Source organism: Juglans regia, chromosome 11, assembly GCF_001411555.2.
Source record: "Juglans regia cultivar Chandler chromosome 11, Walnut 2.0, whole genome shotgun sequence".
Taxonomy (NCBI): domain Eukaryota; kingdom Viridiplantae; phylum Streptophyta; class Magnoliopsida; order Fagales; family Juglandaceae; genus Juglans; species Juglans regia.
In genome coordinates, this window is record NC_049911.1 from 4,914,355 (window position 1) to 4,939,219 (window position 24,865).

The window sequence follows — 24,865 nt, forward strand, 5'->3', positions numbered from 1 at the left end:
AATTTTACTTATCAATATAATAAAAAATAATTTAAATACTCCTCATTTTACACTATTTTGATAAGTCCCTCTCCGGATTGATCTATGGCAAGTTGTCTATACTTGCCAAACAGTAGTGTTTTTAATATATATATATATTTATATATATATATTCTCTATCCATCCATCGAGTATAGACAAGAGTCAGAAGACAACTTTATCCATTTTTTTTTTGGCAACTTTATCTTTATCTCATCACCCATGCCATCATATAAATTATTTTTTAAGTCAATCTTTTGATTCTTCAGTTTGAACTTTAGACGGAACGCGACGCATGAAAAAAGAAAAAAAGAAAAGCAAGACGCGGGACCCAGGATGCTTGGTTTTAGCTTTTTTCATTTTGGACAGACTTGAATTTGAGTTTGGGTCTTCTACTCTTTTACGAAGCAAGATGCGGGACATAATTCATTGGTGTGACGTTTTCAGACTGAGGGGATGGGTTGCACAGAGAGTCAGAGACTTTGCATTGTTTTTGTTTAGCCCGTGAGTAGAGTGAGAGGACTGAGGAGAGACCGTTAGATTGAAAACTCAAAAGTTCAAAACCCTAATATTTCGAAAGAGGGTCCTCGTCTCAGTGGTGCGTTGTGTTTTTTCTTCATCTCAGGTTTGCTCTAAGCTCTGAATTTTTTTCTTCTCAATGAGGCTTTTTATTTTCTTCATTTCAATACGTTGTGGCATGCGAGTATTGTGATTGGCGATCTCCTTCTCTCTCTCTCTCTCTTTTTTTTTTTATTCGTTAGCTTTATTCTCTCTATTTCTCAGTTTCTCGTATTTGTTCTTTATGGTTCTTCTCGATTCCTTTTTTGTTCTCTGTGGTGTGGATTTGAGCAACTCTTTAGATTTTTTTTTATTCTTCTGGATTCCCTTTTTGTTCCCTCTATGGTGTGGATCTGCTACTATTGGTTATGCTGGTAGTAGTGTCGTTATTTTTGTGTTTATTTTCATTGTTGATTTTCTGCTGCTGTTTTATAATATGTTATTTAGTATGTAAAAATAGTTCTTGTTTTATGTTAATGGCTTACATTCTCTTTAAAAATACTCTTAGATCGATTGATTGCAACAATTTTCAGTCTTTAGTTTTCTATTAGTGGTTTATATTTGCGTGATTCCTTTGGTTTTACACCTTTTTGCGTGATTCCTTTGACTTGTCATTCATTTTTTGTTAAATTTTTATTCTTTGATTTTTACTATATTACTTGTTATTCAGTTTTCACTTTTGTGCCTAATATTACCACTACTTGTCTAAAAGTATTTTTTTAGATATGTCTGAACATGTTACAAATATAGAATACTCATATGCAAGTCCACTCATGGAAGACATAGAACCTACACAATGAGATGATACTGCCACAACCTTTATAGAATGTGATAGTAATTATGAAAACTATGAAATTGACGGTATTATTGGTGGAGAAGAAAACCAAAGTGCCCCTAAGGATCCCTAAAAATATGCATACCAAAGGAAGTCTAAGAAGAAAACTTCTACTATTTGGAATGATTTTAAAATAGTAGTTAAGAATGATGTAAAGAAAGCTGAATGTAACTTTTGCAAAGACCTTTTGTCTATTTCTTCATCAGGTTCTACAACTCACTTCCATAGGCACTTGACTAGTTGTCTTCCACACGTAGCTGCTTCTTAAAAACAAAAGGTTTTAACTATTGACATGAAGGGTTCTGAATGTGTGAACACAGTGAAAAATTTCTCGTATGATATGAAAAATGTAAGAGAATTTGCTTCTCACATGATACTTTATCACGAGTATCCATTTTCCATGATGGAACATATCGTGTTTAATAAATTTATGAGAGCTAATACTCCTTATTGGCAAAAGATAAGTCATACTACATCAAGAAATGATTGTGAATTCACTTATGAAATTGAGAAAAAGAAACTGAAAACAATATTGAGAAGTGTGAATAAAGTCAGCATAACAACGGACATGTGGACTTCAAGTCAAAAGATCTCATATATGGTTGTTATCTGTCATTTTGTTGATCCTGATTGGCATTTACAAAAAAGAGTCTTAAATTTTTGTAATGTCCTACCCCCACACAGTGGGGTTATTGTTGCTGATGCACTTCAAAAGTGTTTCCCAGATTGGGAAATTGAGAACAAAGTGTCTACAATAACAGTGGATAATGCTAGGTATAATGATGTAGCTTTAAGGGTTCTCAAAGATGTTTTTACTTTGAAAAAAAAGTTATCTGTTGGGGGGCAGCATTTTCATGTGCGTTGTTGCGCACATATAACAAATTTATTGGTCAAAGCTGGACTCAGTGAGATTGGTGAAATTGTCGATTGTGTTCGAGAATGGGTAAAATACTTGGTTGCATCAGAAGCTCGTATCAAGCAATTTAGTGACATTGTAAAACAATTACAATTACCAACAAAGAAACTTTTTTTGGATGTTCTTACTCGATGAAATAGCACTTACCTAATGCTAGAAGCAGCCTTAGGTTTAAAGAAGTCTTTACAAGATATGGAGATAGAGATCAAGGTTTTAATTATGTTCAAAGTATTGAAGATTGGATAAAAGTGGAAAATGTGTGTCAGATTTTGACAGTTTTTAATGAGGTGACAAACATTATCTCAGGAACCGAGTATCCAACTACTAACTTATTCCTTCCTGAGGTATGGAGAATAAAAGATGTTTTGAATAAGAAGTCTCTTGACCAAAATGATTACATATGAGCAATGGTTGTGAAGATGAATACAAAGTTTGAGAAATATTGGGGGGAATGTAACTTGCTTATGGCAGTAGCTGCTGTTTTAGATCCATGGTTCAAAATGATGCTTGTTCAATTCTATTTTCCAGTAATTTATTCAGAACCTGAAGCTACTAGAAACATAGAAACCATCTTGAGAATCTTACATGAGTTGTATGATGAATATGCTGAAAATTATAATTTAGCTAATGTGGAGTCAAGTAGACATGAAAATGCTCGAGATATAGGTTCTTCTTGTGGTAGTTCTGTCAATGCTATGGGGAAGAATGTGATGAGTGGCAGGTCTATATTTGAATCATTTGTTAGAAGTGTTGATATCATTTAACCAGTGAAATCTGATTTGGATGTTTACTTAGGGGAATGTGTATATATTTGTAGTGAGGTTCTGATTCACATTTTGATGCCTTGGAGTGATGGAAGGTCAATGATCTAAAGTACCGCATTTTATCTAAGATGGCACGTGATATTTTGTAAATTCCAATTACTACAGTGGCTTCAGAATCTACATTTAGTACTGGTGGTAGAGTGATTGATCTTTATTGAGCATCAATGTCTGTTGAAACAGCATAAATGTTGTTATGTGGAGCTTATTGGGTTCGAGTACTTCATGGTTTGAGAAAATCATCAAGTGTAAGTATAATTTTATTTTGTGATTTTTCATTGCAATCTAGAACTTGTTTTAACTTATTGAGAACTTGTCCTAACTATTTTTTCTCTTTCATTTTGTAGAGAGAAGAACCAACTTATAAAGAGATTTTACTGCCCTGACATGAATTGCTGGCAAGTTGTATATTTTTGCCTTTTGGTATAATGTTATTTATTATTAAATTGTTATTTTGTTATATCATATTGCTAATGATATCTTGTGTGTTTTGTATTATAGGTTGATGAGGATTGGCTTCTGGCTGGTTTTTTTTTTTTGAATTGATCTACTAAAAATATTTAAAGGAAGTATGCTTATAAGACATGTTGTTTAAGTAGAGATGTAATTATTTTTGTGAAAAAACCTTGTTGACTCGTCGGAGCTGTCCGGTTAGACAAGATTGCTGGAAATTTGGATTTTTTTTTAAAGTTTGGACATATAGGTAATTTCATTACTTGTATAATTGACTAAAATTGCAGAAGTATATGGAATGTTGCAAACCACTATTTTTGTACGTGATGGAGAAATATGGATAACATGCAGTAATTTTTTGTAGTGTTTTATTTTTGTACTTGGCGCTCAAAGAAATGGTATAACATGTTGATAATGCTTTCATGTTTGTTATTCTTGGCTATTATTATTAGGTTGTTTATTACTTTTATTTATTGTTCTACATGTTATTATTCAATCTATTGTGTTTCATTCATTTTTAGACTAAAGTGTTTATTATTAGTGTTTATCATTTTATTAACAAGTTGCTTACTCTTAGTTAAGATTAATAGATTTATTAGTGTTTATATATTTTTTATTCCCTTTAAACTAAGACAAACTTTTACACACTTATGTAACTGTCAAATATAGAATTGGCTCTTATATATATTCAAAGATGAAGGCCAACATATTTACATTGATTTATTTCTAATGAGAATGTTGGCTTCTATGTCATATGTGCATAAGAAATGGGGCTGAAATGAATAAGTGTTGGTGGAATTTTCAGTTTGTAAATTTGAAAATGTGATTTAGAAGTTATTATTGTGAATCTGTGATACCTTAGAAGTTGGAATTATTTACCTATTTTATTTTTTAACTATATTTTGGCAAGTAATGAATCATTGATTTATTTGCAATAAGAATGTTGTGAATAAACAATGCTATGTTGTGCTGTTGTGCATCAGAGTGGCTCAAGTGAATAAGAGTTAGAAGACTTTTTTCTACCATTTATTTAGTTTTTTTTCCTAGTTGATGCTATAAATAGTGTTCTACCATTTGAAATTGTAATTTATTGTTATACCTTAGAAGTTTGAATTATGTACCTATTTGTAACTATATTGTGGCAAGTGATGAATCATTGATTTATTTGCAAAAATATGTTGTTTAAGCAATGCTATGTCATGTGTTGTTGACTGTTGTGCATTAGAAATGGGGCTGATTTAGTTGAAGTCATGAATAAGAGTTGAAGAATATTCTTCTACCATTTTTTTAGTTTGTTTTTTTAGTTGATGCTATAATTAGTGATCTACCATTTGAAATTGTAAAAAAAAAGTCTTCTCAATCAAATGAATAAAAATCAACCTTTGGATTAAAGTTGAAAAGATTCTATGCAGAAAAGAAAACATGAAAGGTTGTCATTAGTAGCATTGGTTTATCAATACTTTCAAAAAAGTAGCAGATTCTGAATCGTTGATTTATTTGCAATAAATATGTTATATAAGCAGTGTATAGTGCAATCTAATATTTATTAATAAAATTCTAGTTAAAATTTATTAAGAGAAATAATTTTATTTATACATCATATTTAACTCGAGCTCGAGCGAGTAGTTCGAGCTTGTATCAGCTCGTTTATTTTTTATATTTGAGTTCAAGTCGAGCTTGATCTTAATATATGTTAGGCGAGTCAAGTTCGATCACAAATCTCTAATACCTTTCGAGCTTGAATTGAGTTCGAGCAAATATATATGCTAATTGAGCTCGTGACCCCTAGTTTGAATTCGACTAGACTCGATTCGTTTGCAGCCCTATTTGTAATTTATGGCAAGAGACACAATTTCCATATAAATATGGCCCAATCACTAGTGTAATAATTGAAAGTCATTTCTATTTGACTTTGTCTCTTCCAATGTAGGGTAAAACATGATTAATTAGGCAAAATTGAAATAAAGGTGCTAATGCCTAAGCCAATGATCGAGAGGATGATCATCTAATCAGAACTCGGATAGAGCGGTTTTTTCTTTAAATTCTAATAGATTAAGAAAAATAAAAATCTAGTGGATGCTGGGAGAGCATGGCCTTAATTAGTACCATATGGGAAATGGGAAATTAAGGAGGAATAAAGACGAGAGATAAGAAAACTATCAATACTATAAATTACAAAACAAAAATGGTTAATACATGAATACAATATTACTGTGTATATATATATTATGTCTTTATTTTTTTGTACAAGGGAGTAAGGAGTTTGGAATCTAGATTTTCTATTTGGAGAACCGAATCATATGTCATCAAGTCATCAGAAACATGATATTACTGGCGGCAGAATTAAACATGGCAATATTAATATCATATAAAAGCATGATCTCCAATATTTGTGATATTGCTATAGTATTGATCTAAAACTTACAATAAAAAATATATACGCATGCAATTGGTATGCTCGAACACAAGTTAATTGCTGTCTTATATATATATATATATAAGAAACATGATGATCCTAGGAATATATGGGGACTTCCCTAAATGGATTGTCCAATAATATTGCATGCTTAGCATGAGGCATATAATATGTATTTCCAAAGAAATGAGTTAAATCAAGGCAACTGTACTTACGCTAAAATGCACACACTAATGTCAAAACCAGACGATGAAGGAAAGGAGAAAAGCATTTTATTCTTTTAGATAGAAACGTCTCTAAAGGGATTCTTCAGTGAAGACAGCCTCCTGTAAACTTTGGATTTTCCTCCAGTTCGGACCCCCCAGCATCCCTATAGATCCTATTCTTTCATTCTTTCCTCCTTTTAACTCCCCTTCACCCCTAGCCCCCAACTCGGGAGACCCATGGAGAAAAAAAAACCATAAGAGTAATCTACCCCCTCTGATCGGCGTCTCTCTGCCCCCTCCCTCCCTCCCTCTCTCTCTCTCTCTCTCTATGCAGATTTTGCAGATTTAAACTTTTTTGTTAAAAGAAATATATATTTCCTGTCACTAGTTTAATATGGATCCTCCCAATGATGATCGTCGTCGTGATATGACAGTGATCGACATAGGGAAGCCGGTGAAGTTCACCGGCGGGCTTGAGTTTTCGAGTCTTAAATATACTGTGACAAAGAAAATGAAGGTTCAAGGGAGGCAGTTGAATCAAGAAGTAGATTTGTTGAACATGATTACTGGGTATGCACCAAAGGGGTGCATAACTGGAGTCATGGGTCCGAGTGGCGCGGGGAAATCCACCTTACTGGATGGTCTGGCGGGGCGGATAGCGAGTGGGAGTCTCAAGGGTAGGGTGTCCTTGGATGGGGTGGAAATCATGAGCCCCAGGTTGATTAAAAGAACTTCAGCTTATATTATGCAGGATGATAGATTGTTCCCAATGCTTACTGTGTATGAGACTTTGATGTTTGCTGCTGATTTTCGGCTGGGGTCAATCTCAACAGATGATAAAAAGCAGCGTGTCGAGAAGTTGATCGAGCAGCTTGGATTGTCTGTAAGTTATTCTCATCTCACTTTCGTGATTTAGTTCAACATATGATCTGTTCAACTTCTCTGATTATTTCTTCATCATGTTAAACAACAATTACGCTTATTCATACTAGGACATAGTTAAGTTGTAAAACATTAATTAATATGAACGAAATCTTGATCTGATGATCTCTAACTTTTCTGTCTGCTTTTTGGTAGACATGTCGAAACACCTATATTGGAGACGAGGGGACCAGAGGAGTATCCGGTGGAGAGCGTCGGAGAGTCTCCATCGGGGTGGACATCATTCATGGACCATCATTACTGTTCCTGGACGAGCCAACTTCAGGTCTAGACTCAACCAGTGCTCATAGCGTCGTTGAAAAGTTGCACCACATTGCACGCTCAGGCAGCACCGTGATCCTCACAATCCACCAGCCCTCATCCAGGATTCAGTTGCTCCTTGACCATCTCATAATCCTTGCTCGCGGGCAGCTCATGTATCAAGGATCACCTAAAGATGTCAAGCATCATTTAGCACGGATCGGGCGCAAAATTCCCAAGGGAGAGAACTCAGTAGAGTACTTAGTTGATGTGATACAAGAGTATGATAAGTCTGAACTCGGTGTTGAGGCGCTAGCTAAATTTGCACGTACCGGTCTTAAGCCCCCGCCATTGCCAGGGGAGGAGGTGTCAGTACTTTCGACTCAAGCATCGTCTCTTACTCCAGGCGCAGGTCGTAGCAGACATATTCAGGCTGCAGAAGGGAGTGATCACAGGGGAAATGCAGGAAAGCGGCAAACAAATTCTCAAACTGACGATTCCTATGATCACAGCTTAAGAAGCCCATATAATAATTCAAGGTCATGGAGTGCAAGCGACTATCGAGTTTTGCAAGTACTGAGGCTTACTCCTTCTAGGACTAATCAGAAAGTGCCTATCTCAATGAGGTAATTAAGAACGAGTTTTATGATTTTTTGTTTTTTGCATATTTTAGTGTTCAAATTTCTGCAATATATAGATATCTGAGTTCTTTCTATCTGTGTATATATTGGCAATTGCAGCTTATCCCCCGGACATTATGAATACTCAAGTGAAATTCTACCCAGGACTCCGACACCTCATAGCAGCGACTACACTGTGAATGAAAACGACTATCTCACCCCCACCGAGGCTGATCCAAACGCCATGGCGCAGCACAGCCATCTGGGTCCAAAGTTTGCTAATTCATTCTTCTCAGAGACAATGATACTCATGCGCCGCAATTTCAAGAACATCTATCGCACACCTGAGCTTTTCCTCTCAAGAATGATGGTCCTCACCATAATGGGATTCATGATGGCCACCATGTTCAAGAGCCCCAAGTCTGACTTGCAAGGAATCACAAACCGCATCAGCTTCTTCATCTTCACTGTCTGCCTCTTCTTCTTCTCTTCCAATGATGCTGTCCCAGCCTTCATTCAAGAGCGTTTCATCTTCATCCGAGAGACTTCCCACAATGCCTATAGAGCCTCGTCTTATACCATTGCGGGTGTCGTCACTTACATTCCTTTCCTTGCAGTTCAGGCTGCAATCTATGCTTTCATTGTGTGGTTTGCTTTGGGGCTGCATGGGCCTTTCATATATTTCTTTATTGTTCTCTACGTTTCCCTTCTTTCAACAAACTCATTTGTGGTTTTTGTGAGCTCGGTGGTGCCAAACTATATCTTGGGTTATGCTGCAGTGATTGCTTTCACGGCGCTCTTCTTCTTGTTCTGTGGCTACTTCCTGAATAGCAATGACATTCCTCCGTACTGGAAATGGATGAACAAGATTTCCACCATGACATATCCTTATGAAGGGCTTTTGATGAACCAGTATCAGACATGGAAGCTTTTTGGAAACACCACCGACGGGGTACCATTGTACGGTTACACTATCTTGGACAACCTTAAGATTAAGGGCGGTGAAAAAGAGAAGTGGGGAAAAGTGCTCATAATGTTGGGTTGGGCTGTTCTATATAGGGTTTTGTTTTACTTGGTTCTGCGTTTTGGGTCAAAGAGCAAGAGAACGTAGAAAGTCAAGGACGGTCGAGAAAGTGTCCGGCCGGCGGGCCGGTCATGTGAAATTGAAAGTGTTTTATTGCTTTTTGCTCATGTTTGTAAATGACGTCTATTATATATAGAGTACGTACGTACATTGACTGTAGCACTAGTACTACTGCATGCCCATGGAAGAAAATTCCAGGACTACTGCCTCATGATCTTAGCTTTTAGTTAGAAAAAATAAGAATAGAATGAAATCTGGCTCAAATTGATAACCAGTTACTCGAGTGTTTTCATATATATAGATAATTACAAAGTTATTCAAATTACATTATCTAGATAGATACAAGAATTCAAATGTTTAAATAACTCTATTAACAGAACTAGATAACTAGATAACTATAGAATACTAACAGAAATCTGTTGTGATTTACTAGATAACTACAACAACAACTAGGTAACAGATTTATCTTGATGAGCTGCTGATATATCGGAACTGATATGTCTAACATCCCCCTTCAAGGTGATGGGAAGATCTTGAACCATCAGCTTGTCACGAAGAAACAAAAATCTGGCTGAAGTGAGACCCTTTGTAAAAATGTCTGATGGTTGAGCTGCTGTAGAGATGTAACCTGCTTGTATGTCTTTGTTAAATATATTCTCTCTGATAAAATGATAATCGACCTCAATATGTTTGGTACGGGCATGAAATATTGGATTAGAAGATAGAGCCAAAGCACCAAGATTATCTACCCATAGACATGGAGCACTAGTTAATGGTATGTGCAGCTCCTTCAAGAGCATGCGAAGCCAATAGAGTTCAGCCACAGTGAATGCCATAGACCTGTATTCTGCTTCTGTACTTGATCTTGCAACAACGGGTTGCTTCTTGGCTGACCAAGAAATAAGGCAGGGACCAAGATATATACAATAGCCAGAGGTGGACTTCCTGTCATCAGGAGACCCTGCCCAATCCGAGTCACAAAAACCATTAAGTTGCAAGGAGCCCTTGCTGAAATTGATACCAAACTGTAAGGTGCCCTTTAGATACCTCAACACTCTCTTAGCTGCTACTAGATGATCAGTGGTTGGGCAATGTAAGAATTGACACAGTTGGTTCACACTGAAGGATAGATCAGGTCTGGTAAGTGTGAGATACTGTAAAGCCCCCACCAAAGTTCTATATTCAGTAGGATCATCAAGTGGATCCCCTGAAAATTTGGAAAGTTTAGAACCTGTGGTGCAAGGTGTGGAAGCTGGTTTAGCACCAGCCATCCTTGTGCGATTCAATAGATCAGTAGCATACTTTCCTTGATTGAGATGGAGACCTTCGGATGTTTTTGTGACCTGAATGCCCAGAAAATAAGAGAGAGGACCAAGGTCTTTGACAGCAAACTCAGCACTAAGATGAGCAATAAGATGATCAATGGAAGAGGAGGAATTACTTGCAATTATTATGTCATCAACATAAATAAGCACATAAACAGAGATGTTGTTCAAATGAAATGTAAAAAGAGATGTATCAACCGTGGAGCCATTGAACCCGAGAGCAAGTAAAGCTTGTGACAATCTCAAGAACCAAGCTCTAGGAGCTTGTTTGAGTCCATAGATGGACTTATGTAATCTGCATACATGATCAGAAAGATGAGAATCCTCAAATCCTTTAGGTTGTTCCATGTAAACCTCCTCTTCAAGAAAACCATGTAAAAAGGCATTGGAGATGTCAAGTTGTTTGATAAACCAGTCATGATGAACAGCTAATGCTAGTACCAATCGAATTGTGGCTGGTTTAATAACGGGACTAAATGTCTCATGAAAGTCCACTCCATGGATTTGATCAAATCCTTTAGCCACTAACCTGGCCTTGTAGCGATCAATACTCCCATCTGATTTTTGTTTGAGCTTAAACACCCACTTATTCCTGACAACTTTCTTATGGCAAGGTCGCGGACACAAAGTCCATGTTTTATTAGCTATGAGGGCATTATATTCAGCCTGCATAGCATCAAGCCATTGCTGGTTCTTTACTGCTTCCTTATAGGTTTGGGGTTCAGAAGGTAAGGTGATGGTAGAGAGAGCTTGGAGAGGATATTTTGTGGAGTAGTAGAGATGGTAGTCTGGAAATTGTTTAGGTTTGGAGGAGTTGGTCATGGATCGTGTAATGATTTGAGTGGAGGAGGAGGTAGGCAGGTTTATGGTGGTGAGAGGAGTGGAATTAAGTGAAGGAAGTTGAAGATCAGGTGAGGAGGAAACAGGTGGGGTTTCAGAGATAAGATCATTATGAAAAGGAGGTGGAGGAATATCAGGTTGTGTTTCTGAGATGGGAGCATTATGTGGAGCAGGTGGGCTTGTATTATTTGGAAAAATAGGTTCAGATGAGACAGATGAGGGTGATGTATCAAAGAAATCTGTTGGGACAGTGAATGCAGGAGGTGTAATAATAGGAAAGGAAGAAACTGAATGAGGTGGCAAGGGATTAGAGGAAGAACCTGATTGTGAGGCACTGACAGAGGAGGGGAAAATATCCTGCAAGGGTGAGGAAGCAGCAGCTGAAGCCCTTGTATCAGAAGCAGGAAAATTCAATTCATCAAAGATGACATGTCTGGAGATGTAGACTTTCTGAGAGTTTAAATCCAAGCATCGATATCCCTTCTGATTTGAGCTATACCCGAGAAAAACACACTTGGTGCTTCTAAAGGCTAATTTGTGGGTGGTATAGGGTCTAAGCAAAGGATAGCATGCACAACCAAATGTTTTTAGGTATGAGTAATCTGGTGGTTTGTTAAATAATGTGAAGAATGGTGACTGATTGCTAAGGACAGGTGTAGGAAGCCTATTTATGACATATATAGCAGTGAGAAAGGCATCAACCCAGTAGCAGGATGGAAGATGAGACTGAGCTAAGAGTGATAAACCTGTCTCAGTAATATGCCTATGTTTTCTCTCTGAAATCCCATTTTTCTCAGAAGTAGAAGTATGGAGTGAGCAAGTGAGCCTATGTAGAATTCCATTGGTGGAGAGGAAATTTTTGAAATTAGTAGAGAGGTATTCTCCACCATTGTCAGTCATAAGTTGTTTGATTTTTCCAGAAAATTGAGTTTCAACAAGTTGTTTAAACTTAAGAAAACAAGAAAACACATCAGATTTGAATTGCAAAGGAAACAACCAGGTAAATCTGGAAAAATCATCAATAAATAGAACATAGAGTTTACATCCACTTATAGAAGCAACTGGAGAGATCCAAACATCTGAGTGTATTAACTCAAGAGGATGTGAGGATCTGTTATTGGACTCGGGAAAGGGAAGTTTGTGACTCTTAGCAACTTGACAAGACTCACACAAATTATTCTGTTTTACAGGACCAGAAATAGGAAGCAAAGCTTCTCGAATGACCCTAGCAACTGTGGATTCAGAGGCATGAGCTAATCTCGAATGCCAAATGTTTATTGGAACTTTGACACCTTGCAATGCAGTAAAAGAGGAAATATGAGCAACTTTAGGAATTGATTTCTTGATTTTCAGCTGCTTGAGATACATGGGATACAGTCCAGCTTCACTCGGCCCTTGAAGAAGTGTTTCCTTGGTCTGTAGGTCCTTTACAAAGAAATGAGATGATGTGAGCTCAAAGTAACAGTTATTATCTTTGCAAAATTTCTGAATGGATAAAAGATTAGAAGATGCTTTTGGACAATGTAAAATATTGTGTAAAAGGAACTTGTTGTTTGAGTTAAGAAGCAGAGAAGAACCAGTGTTGGTGATGAGCAGGCCTCCTCCATTGCCCACTGTGACCTGTTCTTTGCCCTGATAAGGCTGTTGTTGAAGGGTCAAGTTGTCCAATTCAGAAGTAATATGGTTGTTGGCACCACTGTCAAGATACCAAGGCTGTTCAACTTCTTGTGTGCCATGAGTATGGGCTGCCATAGCTGCCAACTGAGCTGGTGGATGTCGACCTTGGTAAGAAAAATCCATCCTATGATAGCAATCAAGGGCTTGGTGGTTATTTTTGCCACAGATTTGGCATGGTGGGAATTTGGTGGAGGTGAAGGGGCTGCTGGATGATTGTGGTTTAAGGGAGAAGTTGCTAGTGTTTGAACTGGCAGGAGGTCGATTATAGTTGGAAGGCTTGCCCTGCTGAGTGGGGTATTTTGATTTCTTGCCATGGGTAAACTTGTGTTTGTTTGTAAAGAAAGCAAACTGTGTGCCATCACTGGGAAGGGTCTTGTTCTGAGATGCAAGTAATTGCTCATAATTGAGCAATTCATTTTGAAAATCATCAAATGAAATTGGTTTGTCTCGAGTGGCAAAATTAAGAGATGTGATGAAAGGGTTATAAATGGAATTAAGTCCCCCGATGACATAGGAGATCAAGTCTTCCTCATCAACAGGTTTACCTGCTGCTGTGAGCTGGTCAGACCAATTTTTGGCAAGGATCAAGTAATCAGAGCAGTTTTTAGTGCCCTGCTGCAATGTTTGAAGCTGTCTTTTGAGGTGGGAAATGCGAGATCTGGACTGAGGAGCAAATCTGCTAGCCAATGTACTCCATACCATTTTGGATGTTGTTAATCCATAGACTGTGGATAGGATCTTTTCACTGAGAGTGGCGTTTAACCAGGCCAAAATAAATTGATCTTTCTTCTGCCAAACCAAGTAAGCTGGGTTGAGATCAGAAGTAGAATTCCCACTGGAATCAAGAAGATATTGAGAGGGACAGATTTCTGACCCATCAACAATGCTTAGTAAGTCATGGCTTCTAAGCACAGGAATGAATTGGGTAATCCAATTCAGATAATTGGTTCCATCTAGTCTGACAGAAACCAGAGAGGTAATGTTTGGGATAACAAAAGAGGAATTGGATGAGGCCATATAGGATCGAGTTGCGTGAGCAATTTAATGCTCTGATACCAAGTTAGAAAAAATAAGAATAGAATGAAATCTGGCTCAAATTGATAACCAGTTACTCGAGTGTTTTCATATATATAGATAATTACAAAGTTATTCAAATTACATTATCTAGATAGATACAAGAATTCAAATGTTTAAATAACTCTATTAACAGAACTAGATAACTAGATAACTATAGAATACTAACAGAAATCTGTTGTGATTTACTAGATAACTACAACAACAACTAGGTAACAGATTTATCTTGATGAGCTGCTGATATATCGGAACTGATATGTCTAACACTTTTGACATTTGATAATTGCTTGTTTCAATATTAATGTTGTATTAATGCTTGATATGTTGCCCTTGTTTTTGGGATAATAACACGAATATTTTCTTCAAAATTTATCCTGGTACGTACGTACAAGCTAGCTGTTTTCTCATTTTGAGGCTGATCTATACACTTTTTCCCCTTTCCAATGCTCTAGGAGAAATCTTGTACACACGACCGACCGTATATATTATATTCATTCAAGTGATGTTCATCAGAATTAATGCATGAATTGAGCCATATATATATAATATATAATTGAAATATGTTCTCAAGCCGATCGAGTTAATTAATACGTACCTTGGATACTATAGGTGGTCGTTGCTGTGCCTGTGCGTGTCAACTCAATTAGTAATTACATGAACATGCAAGAATATATAGAGATCGAGAGAAACATTATTATTATTATTATTATTATTATTATTATTATTATTATTATTATTTTGATACATGGGGAGATCGAGGGTCGGGAATTCGATCTTTAATTTTCATAGTGAAAAATCAAAGTGTTATATATCAATTGATCCAAATAATTTTAATGAGAGAGAAACATTATTACTTGTACGTAGCATGATGTAACTGATCTTGGTGCATTAATTATTAATCCCCGTCCGACACGATTGGTTGCCTTAGATAATTAATTATTTAGGAGTCAATTAAGTCTTATGAATAATTGAGTCGTTTGTTTAATAAATTAATGATATATATATATAGTATAAATTAAAGGAGATATTAATTTCTCCCACAATTAATTATTAAAAAAGAAATTGTGCAAGTACTATTTTTCATTATAAGGTCGTGGCTGCCTTGTCATTGGAGTACTATTTTTCATTATTTTACTTCGATGCAAGAATTTATTTTAAATTAAAAATGGAGGATTTATCATTAAAGATTGATCAGGTTTGGGCCTACCATTTTTTATTATGATTCGAATATGCCAATCCTTTGTTGTAAGCATCGAGGTTAGCAATGATGGGGAAGGCCCAATTTCATAAATAACCTATATATAAATAAATATAATATTTTTTTTTTTAAAAAAGAAAAGAAGAAGCATATTTCAAACATGAAAACGTTTGGAAATCATTAATAATATGAAAATATAAAAAGAAAACCCAAAGTCAAGTACTAAACTCAATATTATATCATCATGTGTGTACATTATCTTCGAAATTTATAATAAGAAAAAAAATCCAAATTAAGTCGTTATGGGTGGTTAATTGTGAAAAGGGAGCTAGAACTCTTTGCTTTGTAATTAGTATCCTTATATATATGTACAACGGGTTAACTCAAGTAGTAAAGATTTTAGATTTGAGAGTATGCTCTCTCATATCTATGCAGGTTCAAACCCTCTTGGATGTAAATAATCTTTAGAGATCATCAAATTAAGATATTTTTTCATTAAATTACCGAAGACTTGTGTACATTCGAAATTAGTTGGAATGTTGTTCCTGAACAGGTACTTGTGCCAATAAAAAAAAATTAATCTCCTTAATTAATATATGCATTCTTTATTATATGGATATATACAATGAAAAAAAAAAAAAAAAACTGCACCCATTACCTTTTGGCTTTTAGCTTCTTCTAGTTGGATGTGCATTGGCAAAGGAATCGCATCGATCTTTATTAATTACTTAATCTGCGTGATTTAATAATTACTTGTTAGGCTATATTAATATTGGTTTTGACGAGATGACCAAAAGCTATGAAAATTACGAGGATCATGTTACGCATATTAATTATATTCATACATCAATTTTACAGTGTCTAGAATATTATTACCTCAAAAGAACATGTTACACACGGTGCCTGATCTGCAACTTTCTGGGAGACAAGGATACGCTAGAAGAATACCTCAAAGAAAAATGATAGAATTATTATTGTATAACAACTTGTTAATTTAGAACTATGTAATAAAGCAATATTATTTTAATTTTAATTTTTACTTTTGATTTGATGGGTTTAAAATTTAATAAAAATATTATTATATTTAAAATTATATATAGATTGTGAATATATTGTAAGCCTATCGATCACTAAAGCTCATACCTCAAAACAATTAGCATTCGTATATGTTTGTTTGAACTTCAAATCTTATATGACCGCCCGGTCCGTCCACATGATTTTAAATTGGATTGTAAAAATAGTTGTAAAAATGTTGTATGCATGTTATAATTCTATTGCGGTAATCTTGGGTGTCCTCAGCAATGTGTGACCACTGTCCAATATTTAATTCTGATTAATGGGTATCCTCAGCAAGGTTTTGTATCTTTCAAGGGGTTTGAGACAAAAAGATCCTCTATTTCCTTATCTTTTTCTCTTATGTACAGAGTGTTGGGGAACATATTGGACAAAGCACAAGGAAAGGGTCTCATCTCAAGTTTTTCTTTTGCAAGAGAATCCTTATTAATCAACCACCTCTTTTTTGCAGATGATAGCTTATTTTTTTGTAAGGCTAATGTTCTTGAATGCAACAGACTCTTCATGTTGCTTAATTTATATGAAACAACTTCAGGCCAAAGGTTGAACTTAGACAAGTATTCCATGTTTTTTAGCAGCAACATAGGAGTGGACATCAAAGAAGCTATTCTCCATTCTGTTGGCTTAAGGGAAGCAAGATGCTATGAGAAGTACTTGGGCCTACCTGCTTATGTAGGCAAGAACAAACTGACAGCCTTTAGACCTATTCTGGAAAGTATCAGATCTAAGATGCAAAACTGGATTGTGAAGTTTTTATCACAAGCTGGGAAGGAGGTGCTCCTCAAATCCATAGTGTAAGCAATCCCAACATACTGTATGAGCATCTTTAAATTACCAAAAGCTATTTTGAAAGCCATTAACAAATTGATGCAACAATTTTGGTGGGGCTCAAGGGGTGACAAGTCCAAAACACACTAGTTACCTTGGAAACAACTTGGGAAAACAAGGAAGGAAGGGGCACTAGGCTACAGAGATTTCGAGAATTTTAACTTTGAACTATTAGCTAAGCAAGGGGGGCGATTGGTGTAGCAGCCTCACAGTTTAGCAGCTCAAGTACTTAAGGCAAAATACTACCATAAGTCCAACTTTTTACATAGCAAGATGGGTAGCAACCCTTTAGATCTCTAGAGGAGCTTTATGGCAGCAAGACCTGCTCCTGCTCTAGTGGAGGGTCTGTTTTGGAATATTGGGAATTGAGAGACTGTCAAAGTTTGGCATGATAAGTGATTACCAAAACCAAGCTCATTTAGGGTTCAGTTTGTAAGGAGAGAGTTGGATGAAAATGCATTGGTAAGCTGCCTTATTGACAAACAAAGTTGTTCATGGAAGACTACATTGATATTTGATAACTTTGAGCCTGAGGAAGCACGTTGATTTGTAGAATTCCTTTAAGTATTCATAGCGCCCCTAACAAGCTCATTTGGAGATGCACTAAGGATGAGAAATTTATTGTTAAGAGCGCTTGCTCTTTTATTAATGAGGTCGAAGGCAGGGCAATGGGGCAGACTTCAACTGGTTCCTTCCTTTAAGCAGGAACTGTGGCCTAAAGTATGGAAATTGGGAGTACCTAATGCTACAAAGATGTTGCATTGGAGTGCATGTCATGAGTCTCTGCCCACAAAACATAATCTGTTTAAAAAGAAAAGTATGAACTCCCCTTTTTGTCCAGTGTGTTTTATTGAGGTTGAAACTATCACACATGCTCTTTGGCCCTGTATATCAGTGCAAGATATCTAGGGGGTTTGTTCCAAAAGACTATAGAAATTTAAACTAACGGATTCTTCTTTCATAGATCTCTTATCCAATATACTGTCTTGGATGGAGATACTATGGATGAGGTTGTTGTAACAGTTTATCAAGTTTGGAAAAGAAGGAATAAGCTGGTATTTGAGGAAGGGTTCTGGTCTTCAGAAGCAGTAGTCAAGTTGGTTAAGCAGTTAGTAAGTGAATTCAAGGAAACAAATTTGAAACCTGCAGTTGGCTCAGCACTGATCACAACAAGAGAATGCAAATGGAAAGCCCCTCCTTTAAACTTCATCAAAGCAAACTGGGATGCAGCTGTGGATAATATTCATTGCAGGATTAGTATTGGAGTTGTGCTTAGAAACTCAAGTGGACATATTATTGCAAGCTTAAGATCTCAAATGGATTCTTTTCCAGATACTCACCTAGCAAAGACAATTGCAGCCCTCAAAGCTTTAATTCTATGTCAACAGCTTGACCTAACACATATTATATTGGAAAGGGATGCGCAACAGGTGGTCAAGGATATCCAGAGCAGTCACGAGATTTGGACCTCAGTTGGCATGATTGTTAGAGACATCAAAGCGCTACTTACTAAGATGTCTAGATGGTTTATCAATTTTATTCCTAGAACTTGTAATTTTTTGGCTCATAATCTTGCAAGGGATGCATTGAAACTCTCTGAGGAGAGCATTACTTTGGAGGGTCTTCCCCTTTGTATTCATCATATGTGATTATTTATGAATAAGAGATCTATTCTTTTTTTTAAAAAATCTTGGGTTGCTTCCTCTTTAAGATTAGTTAATTCTATGGGTGGTAATATGTGTCACGACTCGTGAATCCAACACGAATACAATATGAAATTAGTGGGTTCGGGTTTGATATAAATGAGTCGGGTTAAAACAAGCTAACCCTTTAAGGCACGATTAATAAACGGGTCAATAATGGATCAACCCGCAAGAACTCTATTGAGGACTTGTTTCGCACCCTGCCAATCTCCACGCCCAACTCTATATTAAGGAAACTTGGTGGCCCGAAGTGTTAGAAAATACCTTCGACGCCTAAATTAGATTTTACTTTAGAGATTTAGAGAGTTTGGGATAAAAGCATGAGTTTGAATTGCATCTATATCAAGGCTTTTATACCCCATTTTCTGGTGGGGTCACTATTCTCTTTGTGCATGGGGTGTCCACCCCCTGCCCTAGGCGGCATGTCGTCGCATTTAATGCGGCAACTACTGTCAAGGACCAGATCTTCTGCCATGATCTCTTGTCAATGGCCCACATCAGGGCATTTAATGTGGCGTGGATGGAGACGTGCCCATGTGGATGTTGTCCCATCTTTTCTGTGCTGGTATGGGCCTTTTTCTCACCATTCACTGGACCCTTATCATCTGGGCTTTTTGCCTTGGTGAAATGGACCAGGCCCAGCCCATCGGGAGACGAATATGTCCTTCCAAACCGGTTTAAATTTTATTTCAAAATTACATTTTATTATTGTTGGGTTGTAATTGTAACGCCCCGGTCCTGCACGGATCGGAGAGTTACTTCCTAGCACTTAAACTCTCATTCCAACAATATAAAAAAATAGACTCCAAATTTCCAATATTAGTTAGAAAATTTGATTCAATCTAATTTCCTTAATATAACCAATTTTCAGAATGCCAAGTCATCACAACACAATAAAATTTCTTAATAAAATTCGACAATACTCATAAAAAAACTTCCTATGCTTGAACCACTACACTTAAATCATTTCACCTAATGCCTCATAATCTTGATCCTCAGCTGAACCATCATAATATCTGAAAAATATTGTGGAGATAAGGGGTGAGTTATCAACAACTCAGTAAGCAGAGAGCATATACTAGCATGTAAACATGAGCATTTATAAAGTTCAGTATGCAGAACAAGACATTTACTTTCAGAATGCAGAAACAACATATTTTCTTTCAGAATGCATAAACAAAACTTGTTACAAAACATCAGAGTGAAATTTTTCAGAAAAACAAACTTGTTCTAAAAAAGAAAGTCCTTTGGCATATCCAACTGAAACATTATATTCATATCATCTCATAGCATCACATCGGGATAAATTACCATGTTTAACCCCCGTGGTAGGGTTATAAACCACCATTATACCCGTGGCTGGGCCGTATTCCATGTTTCACCCCCGTGGTAGGGTTATAAACCACCATTATACCTGTGGCTGAGCCGTATTCCATGTTTCACCCTCGTGGCAGGGTTATAAACCACTATTATACCCGTGGCTGGGCCGTATACCATTTTTCACCCCCGTGGTAGGGTTATAAATCACCATTATACCCGTGGTTGGGCCTTAACAGAAACAGAACAGAACATCATTGGAAACAGATCACATTCAGATACCGATTCAGAACTTCATGCCAAGGTCTTTCAGATGACACATCATATTAAAACAAAATACTGAAAAGCTTCAGATCATTTCACGTGTTCGAAATAAACAGACACCAAAACATCTTCATTTATTCAAAGCAAAAACTTTTAGACTTTCATATTCGCTCTTTTTGTATAGTTCAGAAACATAATGCATAAAACTAGCTCATGTCTACACTAGTCATGACAGAAAATACTTTCTCTTATAGAATTTATGCATATGCAGAACAAACATCTGAGGTCGTTTTTAGATTTCTTTTCAAAAATAAACATGAATATTTTTAAAGTCAACCTCATTTCATTTCTTTTATGCAAAACTAGTATATAAACCCCGCTTACCTAGACAACTTAGCTTTTCAGAATTTTTCTCAAAAAAATCGAATCGAATATAAATCGTCACCTATAAAAAAATAATCACATAATTTCCGTAAGTTTTCAATCAATCACGGATTTCGATATTTAAGCCTAAACTTCTAAAATAACCTATTTTAATATCTCAAAACTTAAAACCCTCATAATCCCAAAATATATCATCACTTCCTAAAAATCACCAATATCCACCATGACTAACGTCAAACTCAAAACACCAATATTTAAACCCGAAACAGCCAAAAAATTTCAAAGCATAAACCAATCTCACACAAACAATTCCATCATCCAATCCAACCAACCCCCTTACCCCTCGGACTCAGTCTGGCACAACCAACAAATTCACAGTAAATATGAATTAGCGTAAAAATACATTTAAATCTCAAAAGTTCTTTGGGAAAAATACTTATAATGCTATAATATAATTTTTGAAAGATCACGTAGGTGCTAGAAGCGGCAACGCAGTAACAAAACAGTGCGAAATGCACTGTGGCCGTGGGTCTCAAAAACCCACTTTTGAACGGGTGTAAACGAAGACCCGAGATTGATAGGGTAGGGCCTAGGGATGTCGGTGAAGATAGTGGTGGTGGTGGTTGGCCGTGGGTGGCGGCGCAAAGGGTGGTTGAAACGCAAAACTATCTAAAACGGAAATATTGATGGTGGGGCTTCACTGGTGACAGATCGGAGGTGGGGTTGGGTCCATTGGCTTGCTAGGAGGTCGAGGATGATGTGGTGAGAAGATGGTGGCTGGAGGTGGTGCGACGGCGGCGCAGCAGCGCAAGGAGTGCCGCGGCTTGGTGATGCACGTGAGAGCTAATGGCAGCGCGGTTGGGGCTAAGATTACAGGGGGGTGGTCGCCGGTGGCTGGGGAGGACGGTTGGCCAGGCGGTGTCGCGCACGGCGGCGCGAGGCGGCGGGGTTGGGTGGATGAAGGAACGAACGGAGAGAGGGAAGGGGAGAGTCGTGCGCGCGCGAGAAGAGGCCAGGGAAGAAAGGAAAGAAAAAAAAAAGAAAGGAAAAGAAGAAAAGAAGAAAAAGAAAAGAGGAAAGAGAAAATGTAGGAAAAGAAATGAGGTCCAATTCTCACATCTTGGGTCACAAAAAAGATCCAACGGAAACGATTTTAAAATAGTAAGTGAAATAAAATAATTTAAACGTAGTGATTAAAAATAAAATAAATAATTAAATCCAACAAGAAGTTAATTTAATATGAAAAGAAAATTAAATGCATAACAATAATCCTTCAATTAAAAAAAAATACACTAAAAAAAAATACAGGGTGTCCTTCCAAACCGGTTTAAATTTTATTTCAAAATTACATTTTATTATTGTTAGGTTGTAATATTAATATTTCTTAATATACTTATGTTTTTATTGTTGAGATTGTAATTTTGGATCTGTGCTCATATTTGTTATTATAGGATTTGTAATATTGATGTTATTATAGGTTAAAATTTAAAAAATTTTGATATTTAAATTTTGTTAGTAGGTACTCTTATTATTTTTTTAGATATTGTGACTACTAATAAATATAGATTTTAATTTTCATGTGAAATTATATTAATCATGTCAAATTTATTGTGTGTCAGTTTGAAATGAGTTGTGTCGTGTTGACTTATTTCTAATTAATTATTAAATGGGTCAAAATGGGTGACATGACATGACCCGTTATTTAAATAGTTCGGGTTAGAGTTTGACATGTTTAGCTTAACAAGTCGGGTTCGGATTGATTCATTTATAGTCGAATGTCCATGACTTGACACGACACGACACGACACGACACGAACATGACCTGTAAACACGAATTTTCAACCCTGCCTAATTCATCATCTGAACCAAAATTGGATCTTTTTTATATTAATAACTTTAATTTGCTAAAGAAGTTTACTCGGACTGATTTTTACATTCTTAATAGTAGGGGTGTAACCGGTCCGGTCCGGTCCGGTTTTGGATAAAATCTAGGACCGAACCGGTATGTACCGGTTTTATATTTTTCAAAACCGATTACGCACCGGTTACCCTCCTAAACCGGTACTTCCGGTTTTACCGGTTTCCGGTCCCGGTTTTCCAGTTTTTTAAAAATATAAATTTCACAATTTGTCATTAAAAATTTGTTTATAAAAAAAAAAAAATTGATTTAAAAAAAACTGTTTTATACTTTTATTAATATATTAAACTATATAATAGTATTAATATTAGACTATTGGTATAGTTATAAGTTATATATTAGTATTAGTTATAAACTTTTAGTGATTTAGTATTAACATTTTATGTAATAATTTATAAATTATAATAAGAAATTATTTCATATATGAATATATATGTTATATATAAAATTTCACATAAAAATTTATAATTATATATTATATATAAAACTTATATATATTAATATTTAATATATATAAAATATTTTGTATAAAACTTATATATAAAAATATTATTTTTTATTTTTTTTAATCAACCGGTCCGCTCCGGTCCAAAAAATTCCGGAACCGGAACCGGACCGGAACCGGCCGGTTTTTACGTTTTAAAAACAGGTTCCGGACCGGACCGGTTCAAAACCGGTCCGGTTCGGTCCGGTCCGGTCCGGTTTTCCGGTTTGAGTTTACACCCCTACTTAATAGTCTCAATATACCTAAAGTCCCAATCAAGCAAAAACAAATAAAATATATAGCCTGGTCTAAGCAGGCACAGGGACGTGTAAAGCTAAATACGGATGGAAGTAGTCTAGGGAATCCAGGCGTGTCGGGGGCTGGAGGTGTTATTCGGGACATGCAAGGAGCGTTGTTGTTAGCATTTTCAAAGAATCTCGGGTATGGTAATACCACTTATGCAGAGTTACGAGCGCTGGTGGAGGGTGTTAAACATTGTAAAAACATGAATTTCGGTGCAGTAGATATTGAAATGGATTCTAAAGTGATTCTATCATGGTTGAAGAATAAAAGATGCGGCATCTGGTATTTAGACGATTTTTGGGAGGAATTGCAACTTTTGCTCACAAATATGGATACAAGGTTTATGCATGTTCATAGGGAAGGAAATGCGGTTGCGGATTGGTTAGCTAGAAGGGGTGCAAGAGAAGGTGAAGTGGAATGGAAGAATATGAGTGAGATCTCTCCTCTGTTGCGGGGCTTGATCAGAGTAAATAAGTGGGGTCTTCCATCAATTAGGCGTAAGAGCTAGATGCTGGGTTTAAGTGGTGCGGAAGTGTTGGAAGTTCTGTGCAGATTATGGGCTCAACTGCTGTTTAACTAACGCGCAAGAATTAAAATTTTCTGATACGTGGAGGCGAGGATCATTGTGATAGTTATTGTGTCTCTTTTATTTTTGGTTTTGCTTTTATAGGCAGGTATATGTTATTGTTAGTATAGGTTGATGTTTTTAGGTGGTTTTGTTAGTTTGGTTTTGGTTTTGTTTGGTTGGATACATGTGATGGTATTAGTGTGTTTTTTTTTTTTAAAATCCCGAGTGTCGGTTTTGTTACCACGATTTTCCTCCGCCATAAGTGAGGGTTATTAATAAAATTGAGACGGGGTCACTATTAGACATGGGGCTTCTGACTCTTCTTTAAAAAAAAAAAACTTTAATTTGCTAAATGAGCCACACTCCTATATATATATACGGATATCTAAAAAGAAAAAAAAAATCACAAGCTATATTAATTATTCAATTATTATAATTATATAAAGAAGACACATTGAGATTAACTATCTAGCTAGCAAGTACTTTAGAATGAGAACTATTAATTCGTTTCTGAAATAATTAAGCAAATTAGTGGAAAGTACGTAGGTACGTAGTTTGTCGGTTTACAGATCACTTTGGTATATATATTCGGCTTAATTTGTGTGGCACGAGCCTTCCTAGCTAGCTAATACTTGCAAGATCAATAACTTTGTAAATTAAGATTGAACAAAGATATGAATTGTCGTTTGATTGGACAATGTTTAAGGGACTCATGACCAAGTAATTAATTAATAATCCGTTGCGTTCCACATTATATATATAAATATATATAGTGATCAGAAATATCACCATCTTTGAA

At 36.2% G+C, this 24,865-nt stretch overlaps 2 protein-coding genes, 1 long non-coding RNA gene and 1 pseudogene across 4 annotated transcripts; 3 read left to right on the plus strand and 1 right to left on the minus strand.

Annotated features, from left to right (window-relative positions):
• Positions 1-321: 321 nt before the first annotated feature.
• On the plus strand, positions 322-3,976 carry LOC118343833. 2 transcript variants are annotated; one of them, XR_004797612.1, is made up of 3 exons: positions 322-643; positions 3,145-3,396; positions 3,496-3,976. It is a non-coding gene; the product is annotated as an uncharacterized LOC118343833 (long non-coding RNA). The 2 variants fall into 2 exon arrangements; XR_004797611.1 differs by having other exon boundaries at positions 323-643; positions 3,332-3,396.
• A 2,641-nt stretch (positions 3,977-6,617) lies between these two features.
• On the plus strand, positions 6,618-9,136 carry LOC109013276 (ABC transporter G family member STR2-like). Its single transcript, XM_018995315.2, has 3 exons — positions 6,618-7,106; positions 7,301-8,031; positions 8,146-9,136. Exons 1-3 carry the CDS (start codon positions 6,618-6,620, stop codon positions 9,134-9,136), a joined length of 2,211 nt encoding a protein of 736 aa, XP_018850860.1.
• Positions 9,137-13,366: 4,230 nt separating this feature from the next.
• On the minus strand, positions 13,367-13,491 carry LOC118343927 (annotated as a pseudogene).
• A 4,635-nt stretch (positions 13,492-18,126) lies between these two features.
• On the plus strand, positions 18,127-18,774 carry LOC118349869. Its single transcript, XM_035695795.1, has one exon. The coding sequence runs from the start codon at positions 18,127-18,129 to the stop codon at positions 18,772-18,774; it is 648 nt and encodes a 215-aa protein (XP_035551688.1).
• Positions 18,775-24,865: the final 6,091 nt, after the last annotated feature.